The 12576-nt window shown below is 55.8% G+C and overlaps 4 protein-coding genes across 4 annotated transcripts; 2 read left to right on the top strand and 2 right to left on the bottom strand.

Annotated features, from left to right (window-relative positions):
* Positions 1–758: 758 nt before the first annotated feature.
* SPRG_21176 (hypothetical protein) lies at positions 759–1100 on the top strand (the record flags this gene model as incomplete). The annotated part of the gene is made up of 1 exon (XM_012351748.1): positions 759–1100. A coding segment is annotated over one exon (342 nt), but the record flags the coding sequence as incomplete, so codon positions are not given.
* Positions 1101–3174: 2074 nt separating this feature from the next.
* SPRG_21174 (hypothetical protein) lies at positions 3175–3950 on the top strand (the record flags this gene model as incomplete). Its single annotated transcript, XM_012351747.1, has 2 exons — positions 3175–3510; positions 3750–3950. 2 exons carry the CDS (start codon positions 3175–3177, stop codon positions 3948–3950), a joined length of 537 nt encoding a protein of 178 aa, XP_012207137.1.
* A 1266-nt stretch (positions 3951–5216) lies between these two features.
* Positions 5217–7154, bottom strand: SPRG_12667 (hypothetical protein; the record flags this gene model as incomplete). The annotated part of the gene is made up of 1 exon (XM_012351719.1): positions 5217–7154. The coding sequence occupies one exon, from the start codon at positions 7152–7154 to the stop codon at positions 5256–5258; it is 1899 nt and encodes a 632-aa protein (XP_012207109.1). The 3' UTR covers positions 5217–5255.
* A 1501-nt stretch (positions 7155–8655) lies between these two features.
* SPRG_12666 (hypothetical protein) lies at positions 8656–10569 on the bottom strand (the record flags this gene model as incomplete). Its single annotated transcript, XM_012351718.1, has 1 exon — positions 8656–10569. One exon carries the CDS (start codon positions 10567–10569, stop codon positions 8656–8658), a length of 1914 nt encoding a protein of 637 aa, XP_012207108.1.
* Between the last annotated feature and the right edge of the window lie 2007 nt (positions 10570–12576).

Below are 12576 nucleotides of genomic sequence, written 5' to 3'. Positions count from 1 at the left end.
TTACGAGGCGAGCACCATGCTTTGCAGTATCACATACGATCGGAGTGTTAACTTGCAGAGTTATAGGCGCTAGAGGACCTCACAAGGCGTTCTATCACTTGGGGATGGAACAATTGGTATCATCAGGTGTGTTAAGGTGTGCATCGGTTAGTTGATACTAGCCACGTACAACAAGACAACCTCCAAGGGTCTGCTAATGGAGTATTCTCGAATATTCTAGATGGCGGGAATCCGGAAGGCAGCTTCCGGATATTAGTGGTGATGATGGCCGGACACTTGGAGACCTAGCCTCGTGCTTCTCTTTCCTGGATAAGCTCTGGACTGAGCCCTTCATTTGTCTACGTACTGCATGTGAACTGACCTGCCCATGTCATGTTCAACAAATATCAACCTGCAGCACGCGACCGCCACGCCACGACTCGGACATCTGTTCGCCACATGGCTCTCGATGGCGCCGGCGACAGTTCTCAGTGTGGCCAATGTTGCCCAGCTGGACCACGATGCGGCCATTGCGTTCTGTGATGCGCTGCAAGCCTAGACACACAGCCCTCCAAGAGCTCAGCATCATCAACGCCTCTAGCTTCGGCACGCTTCCATTGTCGTTGAAAAACTCAACTTGGGACGTGCGCATCAACTGAGTCGTCGACGTTGCAATGTTGACGGGCCTTGCGACCGCCGTCGGGCTCACGCAGCTTGAGCGTCTCAGGTGCAGCGTCTTTAGCCCGCTGGCGACATGTCCGGCCGCAGCGCCAATTTTATCGCAACTGCAGTCCCTTGTCGTCTCCTGGTTTCACGCTGACACCATGGAGGCATTGATCGCTGGCTTGTCGTCAGTCCCGGCGCTGACATCTCTTGCTCTTCGCCATTGCAACCTCTCTTTGTCCATGGAGCTGCTCCTGGAGATGCTCGCGACGACGAGCATGCATCTCGAGACACTGTCTGTCATCGATCAGGATTTGACGCGCAATGGGTCTGCGGCTGTGCCGTCGGCGTACTGCGATTGCCACACTGGAATATTTCGATGCGTCTGCTGGATGTGCTGCACGTGCTTCCAGAGCTTGTTGCTGCGGGCCGCCACCTCTACCACTTCTGCTTCATGACCATCAGGCGCGACAGCTACGAAATGGGAAAGCGCGCAATCTACAAGGCACTGGCACTGGTCGATGACGTCCCCTTCGTACATCAGGGCTGCCAGAGGACATGAAGAAATTCGTGGTCGACGCGCTGATCGTCACCACCGGTGCGAATTGCATTTCTAATCACTTCGAATTGCAACATGTAGGCTCAAAGTGACCATTGCGGACAACCAACTTTGTGGCTCCGATTCAAATCCCGATGGAAAAATACAAGACAGGGACAACGCATACGGGGCAGCGCCAGCTTGCGCTCGTAGACCACTTTTCAGTCTCTCAGGATTCAAGCCGAACCGAGACAAGACGCAAGTCCTCACGCACTCGCCTCTGCCCAACCTGCTGACGCTGTTTCAGCCGTCGCAGCCGGCCAAGGCGCTTCGCATTCTCGTAGCTACGAACCTGCCACGCAGCGCTCGCTGCGACTACGCGCTGCATCACCTGCGCCACAGGTTTCTCCTCTGGCGACACTGGTCGACGACCTTGGCCGGCAAGACCATGATACTGCAAGCGGTCAGCCTACCAGTCGCGTGAGTCGCACCGGACAACACGACCGCCGCAATCATCGACAAAATGACCCCCCAGTTCATCAACGGCGAGCCGCCGGTCATCGGTGCGGGTGCGCAAGGCCACCGGCTTCTCCATCGTGGGGCACGCTTCACACAGTCATGGTCCCTTTGGGCGTGACCTTGCCGACAACGCTCTCAGGCTACCTCTACTTGACGCTCAAGACGGTCTCCAACATGCACCAAGCCGAGTTTCGCTACCTCTGGCCCGTGCTCCGCGCCTGCGTCTGGTTCAACGTCTGGTGAGTCCGGAACGATCGCGTCTTTCGGGCCGACCTACCGCTGTCCAGTCCATGGACGATTGCCGTCAAGGCGGCGCGTGTCGCTCAAGTGCACTTGCACCACAGCCTCGTGCACGAGCCCGAGCAGCCTCGTACAAGAGCCCGAGCAGCCTACTCTTCGTTGGCTTCTCCGGTTCCTCGCCCAACACAAGTGGCCGCGACGTCACCTTGCCCTGCGGATCGCGCTCTTGCGTCCGCCTGCCTAAATCAAGCTCCTCTACGTAGTGTACACAGCAAAGAAAGTCCGACAATTTTATCTAGCAGAGTTTATCTATTGTAATAGAGGACCCGTTTCAACGGCAACAATTACTCCGTCGACTAGGATGTCAACAAGAACAATCTGTCATCAGAGTGCAGCGCAGACACTGGATTGAATCAGATTACCTAGTGTACTCTGTGGACCCCCGGTCACCCATGTACTAGTATCTGTTACAAAAGCCGGGTCTAAATTTCGGGGGTCCTACGGATTTTTGAGCGACCCCGCGGGTAAAAATGAGCCTCAGGTGGGGGGTCAGGGGCCTCGCCGGCCGCACCCGCTGGTTCCGGGCGACCCCCCGGGGTGACCGGCGACCTGTCAGTACAAACACGGAGTACAATGGAGATATCTAACATTCAAGCGGCGTTATAAACGGCCTTTACTTTGTGGCCGCGGAAGGAGACGTAGTCGTTGTTGCTCTTGAGCACGTGCTGGAAGGTGTCCCACTCGACCCCACACGCGTGAATCATGGTGGTCTTGGTGGCGCTGGCCGACATCTCGACGCGCCACTTGTTGTACGACCTGACGTACACGGAGAGTAGCCGATACCGACCATTCGCGGTTTCGACGGTGACGTTCCGCTTGAGAATGGACGACGCCGTCGAAGTCTTCACCAGCCTGGGAGCCTTCTTGGGGGAATTTGCAAAAGGCGTCATAGCCAGGGTACCTTTCTGTAAAATACGCAGAAATTTGCAAAACACGTCACGCCGGCCGAGACAAAAGCCGGGCAAGGTCGGACATACCCGAAAATTGTCCGAAAGAAGTACAGTAAGTATGACACTAAATTGGTTTTCTGACATAGTGTGAAATGTGACCTTTTGGCTTGCAGAGCAGCTATTTTGGGCAAGTGAGCTAGCGTCATTTGCAAAAAGCGTCCTTGGGCTGTGCAACTTGGCCAGGAGTTCATGCCTGGCAGCGCCGCCACTGCTGCAGTGAAGGCAATGGCCACGGTCGGCAACTTCAGCGTACGTGTCCCAGTGTCGACGGGCTCCGTCAAGACAATCAAGTGCACTGGTGAAGACTGCCCGTTCTTTGTCACACTGCACCGGCGGGCTGTGACGACGCCGTGGTTCGTCCACGCAATGGTGCTCGAGCACGTCAACTGCACCTCAACGCGCAAGCCGACGGCCCGGCAACTTGCTGCGATGACGACCGTCCAGTCTACCATCCGCGCCAACCCCAAGATCCGAATCAAGGCCATCACGACAGAAGTCCAAGGCAACGACGGTATCAACCTCCAAGCCAAGGCGACTCAGTACAAGCTGTACCGAGCTCGGGTCCTAGTACGCAGGGAATCGAAGGCAAATATATTGAGTCGTACCACCGCATTTGCCCGTTCCTCGACGCAATTGCCGCAGCAAACCCCGGCTCAACCACAGTCGTCGAGGCACACGACGATGGCAGTTTCCGCCGCGCGTGCATTATACTGCGTCACATGATCGAAGCGTCCCACAAGAACCCACGTGTGGTCTGAGTCGATGGGGCCAATTCGCACCACCCGATCTACGATGGCAAGCAACTACTCTACGTCGGGGTCGACGGCGACGGCAAGACCGTTACGCTCGCCATTGCCCTCGTCGAGGGCGAGACGAGTGACGACTATACGTGGTTCTTCTCGCACATCCAGGCCGCGGGCTTGCTCTGGGACGTGCCCGTTTTTGCCGACCGCAGCTCGGGGCTCTTGAGCTCAGTTGAGTCGACGTGGCTGCACTTTTGATGCATTGCACAGCCCAAGGACGCTTTTTGCAAATGACGCTAGCTCACTTGCCCAAAATTGCTGCTCTGCAAGCCAAAAGGTCACATTTCACACTATGTCAGAAAACCAATTTAGTGTCATACGTACTGTACTTCTTTCGGACAATTTTCGGGTCTGTCCGACCTTGCCCGGCTTTTGTCTCGGCCGGCGTGACGTGTTTTGCAAATTTCTGCGTATTTTACAGAAAGGTACCCTGGCTATGACGCCTTTTGCAAATTCCCCGCCTTCTTGTACCATCTTCCTGCAAGCGAGTTTTTCACATGGCTTCTTCGCTCAGAGGGAAAAATGCGCCCTTCTTCCCTATGAGGCCTGCATTACCGATGGGCCGCCGCTGCCATGGTCGCTGCCATCGCCGTACGTTTGCCTCACTACAATCGTTTTCGGTCCCGAGCATAACTTTAGTTCTAGGACGAATCCTGAAATTCTGTTGGAACCAAACGCTGCAGAATTGAAATGCGCGTTGTTTGGATCCATCCGATTGGCGGATTTCGCATTGAACGAGGAGAAATCCTACGGACCGTGATTCTAGGTCCTTGATTCGCACTTACAGACACGAGCTTCGAAGTAAACGCGGTAATTTTGATACATCCGAAGTTTTTTATGCGATTGTGGTATGGCAAACGTACGGTATTGTACCGTACCCGGCAACGTGGCCGCCCTTGGAACGCCCGTCTTTGATCCCGTTGTTTGCCATGGCGTCAAATGATTGCTATCGAGGCGTCAGTGTACAATATCAATACGTACATTGCGTACCTCCATCTTCGAGACGTAGGATGCAAGGTCAACACATCTCCAGCAGCCTCTACCAGCAGCAGTCTCCAGTAGCTCTGCTAATATACGGCACGGGAGAGGGGAATCGGTAGCAAAAGACGTTGCTTGCTGTGATTGGCTGCTATGAGAACGGACGCATTTGATTGGTCAGATCGACCCCCGGCCCCACAGACCCGCGGGTTTTTTACAAATACAGTGTACTGTAGGGATGTATGGGGGCGGGGGGCGGCCGACCTGGCGGGTCCACCCGTGGGTTTCGGGCGACCCCCCTGGGTGACCAGGCGTCCTGTACTCTGCGCATATGCAGCACTGTACACTGTATATTGCATTGCCGTTGATTCCATGTTGAACTCGACCGAATATTTGACGAGCCACAACCTGCTAGCAACGCACTGAAGTCGATGGTCCTAACCCTACACCGTGATGGTCGGCCGTGGAGACAAGAAGACGCAACGTAACGAGGCAGTCGATTATGGTGTATGTATCTAGCGCAACTCAAAAATCGTTTTCAATGCGGGCTTGTTCGTCGGCAATGTAGTGCTCCATCTCGGCGCACTTCTGCAGCATATGGCCACCGCGCTGGCACGCGCACGTGACCTGAACGATGCGCGGCTGCGTCTCGAGCCACTCGAGGTTTGCACAGCTATCGATCTCGCCGTCTTCGAGCTTGGCGCAGCGACCGTCGCCGTCCACGAGGTCCTTCATGATTTCGCCGTACATGGCCCAGAACGGCTTGTAGTAGAGCACGTACGGCTGGATCCACGCGTTGGGCGACTTGGCGTACGCGTCCAAGGCGTCGGCGGCGGCCAAAAACGACTTCTTCGACAAGTCGACCGAGAAGCCCGTGAGCTCGCTAAACTTGCTGATGCGGAAATCCCGCGCGTGCTTGGCGACCGTGATCGCGCCATCTTGAACGTGCGCCGTGTCGACAATGTTGGCACCGAGTTCTGCGTCCGACGTCATGCTGCGGACGTTCCAGTTGCTCGAGCCGAGCGAGAGAAAGACGTCGTCGACGAGGAGGACCTTGGAGTGGACATAGATGCCAAGGCTCGGGTCAGGAATGTAGATCTGGACCTTCTTCGGGAACTTCTCAAGGAGCGGGGCCATCATGTCGTATTGGTACTTTTGGTAGCCGGACGCAAGCTCGACCTTGCCGGGCGTGACCGTAAAGATGATGAGGCGCTGGATGCGCGGGAGGACCTTGAGGAGCTCGTCAAGGAGCTCGGGCACGTGGATAAAGTACTGGTCTTCAATGTAAATGTAGTTCTTCGCGTTCCGGATGGCCTTGATGCGGCCCGCGAGGATGGACGTCTCGCCCTTTGGTGCAAACGACTTGTAGCCCTTGTACTTGCAGCTGTACGTGCGGAGGATCTGGACGTCGTGCGTGCCGACCGTGTTGTCGACGTCGACAGCGCTCAAGACAGCGTCGGCGGCGATCTCGTTTTGGGGTACGTTCCACGACGACTGGAGCGGCGCCGGGGGTGTCACAAACGGCTTGCCGAGCGGCGACCCCGGGTGGTCCGGGTCGTTCCACCGGTCCAAAAAGTTGCCGAGAATGTCGGTCGACGCCGGGCCGTTGACGCGCGCGTGGACATCGACCCAGCCGTTAAAGTCGACTTGAATCTTGGCCGACGTCCGAAGGCTCGAGACGTTGTGGTGCTTGGTGTCCCAGCGATCGAGCGCTTGGTCGAGGCCGCCGACGTACGCCGCGAGTTCTGTGCCGCGCGTGACGATCAAGCTCTTTTGATGCAGCGACCCGGACGGCCCGGGAATCCGGTTGTCGGTCATGAGCTGCACCGACGATGTGTTGGTGGACGGGTACGAGTTCATCCATGCAAAGATGTCGGTGACCTGGGCCAGGTCAATGAGGTTGGACCACACGAGGCCGTGCGCCTTGAGCTTGTTGGCTTCAATGGCCTTGCCCCACGTCGTCTTGAACGTCGCGGACGGGTCGATCTGCGGAATGTACGGGATGTCGTTGACCGACCAGCCCGTAAAGTACGCCGAGGATGCCGACAAGACATCCGTGTGCATCGACTCAAATGCCGTGCTTGTATCGGGGAAGACCCGGACACGGTTACCGGACGTCGACGCCGTGAGCGACGATCGCACGACGCCACCACGGCTCTTGGTGAGCTCATCGTCGGTCAAAAACCAAGCGCGCGAGTCCAAAATCGGCTGCGTCGGCGCGATCTCCGACCCGTTCGACGTCGATGTGGCTTGGAGTTGCAGCGGCTGACAGCCCTTGCGCAACGAAAACTCGCAGAGATGGCACGGCTGACACATGCACCAGTTGTTGAGCGCGTTCTTCATCGACGGATCCCGCGTGCACGTGACCGCTCCCGAGACGACCGTCGCCGCAGCAAACGCGCCGAGATACCACACGTGGACCATGTTTGTTGTCGGCGGAAAGTTGGAAAGTGAGTTGGTTATGCTCGATGTTGGTGGCCAAGCTCAAAGCACACGCGACGTGCACGGTGCTGTGTAGCATCCAAGATCTCCTAGACCTACACCTACAGCACCGCTGCCGTCCATCCGGCGTGATGGCTGGAAACGGCTGTAACGCCCACATCCAAACAGATGTTGGTCACCACTGCACCGGCGTTGAACGAGCATGCAGACTACTCGACGCCGATTGGCGTTGGCCCGCACGCTCTCAACCGTCGCACGTGCCGAGTCGCTGAAACAAGACAAGTTGGCATTGCCGATGCACACAGAAAGGGTAGCTTCAAATGCCGTAACCGTTGATGCACATCATGTTCTCTTGCTCTTGCACGAGTAAATGGCCCATGGGCCTGCCAAGATACACATGAAATGCATCCGTGTCTAGAAAAGTCAAAGCAGCACGCCAAAGCCACTCATCGGCTACCAAAACGTGTACCGCTGCGGTTCCCGGTATGCCTGTACGATGCGTGATCATTCGAGGAGACACATCGCCCAGTCTATGCAAAGAGATGGAGAAGATTCACATCGCAAAAGCGCACGCGTGGCGCGTGTCAACTACACTGTACATAACAGTGCATTGTACCTGGGCGACGATATCGTCATTCGCTGCTTTTAGCAGTGTAAAGGGTGCTGTGAACGCTACGTCAAAGCCACTTGCCACACCGTGTATTCACGAAGCACAACAAAAACGGTGCTGCAATCGTAATCACTTCTCCAAGCCTGCGCGATTGTCATGGCGCAACTTGAACTTGCAAGCAGAGTACCCCGGCCTCCAGATACGATCATGCCAAAGGCGCCTCTCCATATAGACGTTTTGGACCGGCGCTACCACCAGTTGAAAGCCGAAGTAACGAGATTTGCTCCGCGTTTGTTGGAATCAGACTCTCTCAATTTGAGAGGGGAGTGGATTGAGAGTCTGAAACCTCGTTTACGTGCTATTTATTTTGAGAGTGCGTTCGGTGTGTCTAAAGCACACTTCGACGCCATCCACGATAAAAAAGTTACGCGGGGCATTCGGGTCAAGTCCGCGTAAGTTGGCGTACTTTGCCGCCAAAGCAGGTACGTACTTTCGCAGTCGGTATACCACATCGACGTCACTTGTTCGAAACACGAACGATTTCCGTGCCGATAGTGGTGCGCACCTGCATTGACAGACCGTTGGCGACAGGGCTGTTACCAAGAAGTAGAAGAGGTTTTTCGCGCAAGGCCGAGCAATCTGGAAATCCGATTCCAAGATCGCACACGTGACAAGATCCAAGATCGAGGCGCAGAGCAAGCGAGCTCAAGCCATTTCCAAATTGGTAGTGTCAGTCAAATAACTAACCCGCCTCGCCCACCACCGGCATGGCGGACACCAACACGGTTGTTGCCCCCAAGTAGTTCAGTCTTGATTGAGGAATGTACAAAATTGTTTAATTTTTATCGCGATATAATTTCCCAAACGTTGAGGCTACCACTTCATGGACGATTCAAACGCCGCTTGTTCGTGGGCCATGTAATCGTCGAGGTCGGGGCAGTTGTAGATCGTGAGGCCCTTGGACAGGCACGCGCAAGTGACTTGCGTGACGCGGGCTTGATTCGCGAGCCAGTCCGTGTTGCTGCAGCCGACGTCGAGCTCGCCGTCTTCAAGCTTGGCGTTGGGGCACCGGCCGTCACCGTCAATGAGGTCCTTGTGAATGTCCGTGTAGACAACCCAAAATGGCTTCTCGTAGATCAGGTACGGCTGGATCCACGCATTCGACGACGTCGCGTACGCCTCGAGGGCATCGGCGGCGGCCAAAAACGACAAGTTGGAGAGGTCGACTGAAAAGCCCACCAGCTCACTAAACTTGGCGATGCGGTAGTCGCGCGCGTGCTTGGCGACCGTGATGGACCCGTCCTGAACGAGCGTCGTGTCGACGACGTTGGCACCAATCTCAGCGTCCGATGTCATACTGCGGACGTTCCAGTTGCTCGAACCGACCGACACGTAGACGTCGTCGACGATCATCGATTTGGAGTGCACGTAGATGCCAAGGTGCGGCTGCGGCACGTAAATCTGCACCTTGTTGGGAAACTTCTCGAGGAGCGGCGCGATCATGTCAAACTGGTACTTTTGGTACCCGACAGCAGCCTCACTGCCCTCGGGCGTGACCGTAAAGATGATGAGGCGCTGGATGGTCGGGAGGACCTTGAGGAGCTCGTCGAGGAGCTCGGGCATGTGGACAAAGTACTGGTCTTCAATGTAAATGTAGTTCTTCGCGTTCCGGATGGCCTTGATGCGGCCCGCAAAGATGGACGACTCGCCCTTTGGTGCAAAGGACTTGTAGCCCTTGTACTTGCAGCTAAAGGTGCGGAGGACCTGGACGTCGTGGGTACCAGCGGCCTTGTCGATGGTCACGTTGTCAAGGATCGACGCCGGTGCAATCACATCCCGCGGCACGTTCCACGACGCCTGGAGCGGCACCGGGGGGTTCACGAGCGGGGGCCCCCATGCGGCACTTGGGTGCACAGGATCGTTCCACCGGTCGAGAAAGTTGCCGAGGATGTCGACGGCACCGGGGCCGTCAATGCGCGCGTGGACGTCCAGCCACCCATGGCTGCTCACATCGACATGCGCGGACGCTCGCAGCGCAGTCTCGTTGTGGTACTTGGTGTCCCATCGGTTGAGGCCCGGGTCCAGGCCACCGACGTACGACCAGAGACGCTTGCCTTGCGTCAGCGTCAGCGTCTTTTGGTGCAACGAGCCAGTGATGGCGGGGACGCGGTCGTCGGTCATGAGCTGGACGTCGTCGGCCGGCAGCGAGTTCATCCACGCAAACATATCCGTGACGTTGCCAAGCTCGACGAGGTTCTCCCACACAAGGCCACGCACCTTGAGCTTGTGCTCGGATATCGCCTTGCCCCACGTCGACTTGAACGTAATGGACGGATCGACCTGCGGCTTGTACTGGAGATCATGCATCGTCCAGCTCGTAAAGTACGCAGCGTTCGCGATCGCGACGTCGTCGTGCATGGCTGCAAAAGCGCTGCTCGTGTCGGGGTAGACGTCGACGAGGTTACCGGATGTCGCCGTCGCCAGCGACGACCGGGGCACGCCGCCGCGGCTGCGCGTGAGCTCGGCTTCAGAGAGAAACCACGCCGCTGGGTCCACAATCGGCTGCTTGGAGGGCATGTCCGACCCGTTCGAGAGCGAAATGGCGTTCTGTGTGATGGGCTGGCACCCCTTGAAGAGCGAATATTCGCAGAGATGGCACGGCTGGCACATGCACCAGTTGCCGACGGCGCTTTTGATGGACGGATCACGGACGCAGGTAAGTGCACCTGCCGCGACCGCCGCGTGCAGCAAGAGACCCAGCGCTGTCGGTCGAGATACGAGCACCATGATCGCGCTCCGTGTTCGGGAAATGGAAAATGTGGAGTGATTGGCGAGTTGCCGATCCGGGTCTGCACGAGCGGAGCGTTCTCGGAAGGGTATCCTGTAGCGTGCATCACGCAGTGATTGCGAAGATCGGCACTTGAAGGACCAAAACAGGCCGGGCTGCACGGAGAACCAACAAACGATGCGTTTGGCGAGCGTCGCACCCTGTACGCACGGGTGCAAGAATAGAACCGACGGCGGGTCTCACGTCTTACGAAACATCGGCACCCGTATACCGGTAGCGGCTCGATCGCGTGGATCGGTCCACTGCGATGCATGCGATGTGTGCGACAGGCGCTGTAATGGACAACTTGTGCCTTTTGCGATGTGTCGCAAATGCAATCCAGGTGGGGAACGTTCCTAGAAGAAAATGGACGCGTTGTCCATGCACGCACGTGCTGCACGTGCGGTATGGTACAGCTTACACATCTCGAGTTGGACAGGAGGTAGTACTCCATTTATAACTATGTACGTCCTAGCATTATATCAAGTAGTCGCGTAGGTTGAGAGGAGGTCGTTAGTCGGTCGCGAGACAGTCGCGAGGTAACTTACTATAGTAATTCGTTTTCGTGAAGTACCTTTCTACACAAACAGCACGTCATGGACCCGACATTTCCAGCAGCATTGTTCGATCCCATTCGTTGACTTTTTTTACTACTGTACTTCCAACACAAAACGGGCTATTTCCAAAAAATGGGACCCTGTCGCCCACCACCGGCATTGTCGTCATCAACACGGCTGCTGCTTAGTACACACTACTGTGTACTAAGCAGCAGTGTGGTAGTAAGTAGCTCGGCCTTTCAAGAAAAATCGGATTGCAAATGCATGTACATGTGCCAACCTACCCGGCGAGCGAATGAAGAAGAAGGAGATTGCTAGTCTCTACGTATGCGAACTCTTTGTAACAACGAAGATAACGCGAAACACGTTCATATATATATGTGCCAACCTATAAGGAACCTCTCGATGTAGAGGTCTTGCATGCAATGTACTCCATGATCGGCTCGAAACTGTCTTGTGACTGCGTTTAGGGTCATTGATCAATCTATTCTTATTTCTTATTCTCTCAACCTTTCCAGTAGCTGCGGACGTCACACAACCTGTCTTCGTACGAATCCACTCCCGTGCCTAGTTTGTACAACAGTGGTGGCACCTCACGCCACACAGTGTTCATGGCACGTATTCGCTTTAGTCTGACGGTTTCCAAATCGAAAATCGCGGCACGATCATATATCCCCAGATTCGCCAAATTCCAGTGCACTCCCATTTGGGTGTTTCGCGTCAGCAAGGAGTCGAAACGGTCTTTTCAAGAGAAGGCGGCTCAGCGAAACCAAGGGCATATAATAAATTTATTATATACCCTTGGCGAAACCAAAGACTGGTCGGAAGAGCCTAGCATCCTAGTCTTCGATCTCCGCTAAGCAACCCGCCACGCCTCACCCGAGGTGCAGCGGTAATGCAGGCCTCGCGCCCTTTTTCCCCTGAGCGAAGAAGCCATGTGAAATTTGGTGATCACAAAATGCACGATCGCCAGCAATACCAAAAGATCCCATCGCCAAGCGCTGTGATTGGTCTGTTCGAAACGCGCGTTTTTGCACACATGTGATGTGGATGCGCCACACGTGATTGGTCCACGACGACTATCAGTCTACGACTTGTTAGGTTTAGCGCCAAGTCGGTCAATGTCCTGCAGCCTTGCGCTTGGTTCCAGGCAAGGAATTGGTTCCAGGTCGGGAACCCACAGGGCTGAAAAACGAGCCGGTGACAAGCGGTTGCAGGCAATCACGGCGCACAAGCTGTCGACGTCGTCTCTTTAAAGACGACCACGGTGTACCCGCGACTGGTGCATTTTCTTTCAACGTTATTTAAACGCTGCCGCTACGCTTGCAGCTTGGAGCACATCTACGACGCTTCTGCTTCATGAATCCACCAAACAAAAGGTGATAGACGATCGCAACACGACATTGAAGG

This window comes from Saprolegnia parasitica (assembly GCF_000151545.1).
Source record: "Saprolegnia parasitica CBS 223.65 unplaced genomic scaffold supercont2.85, whole genome shotgun sequence".
NCBI lineage: Eukaryota > Oomycota > Saprolegniomycetes > Saprolegniales > Saprolegniaceae > Saprolegnia > Saprolegnia parasitica.
This window is presented reverse-complemented; position numbering and strand designations above follow the sequence as displayed.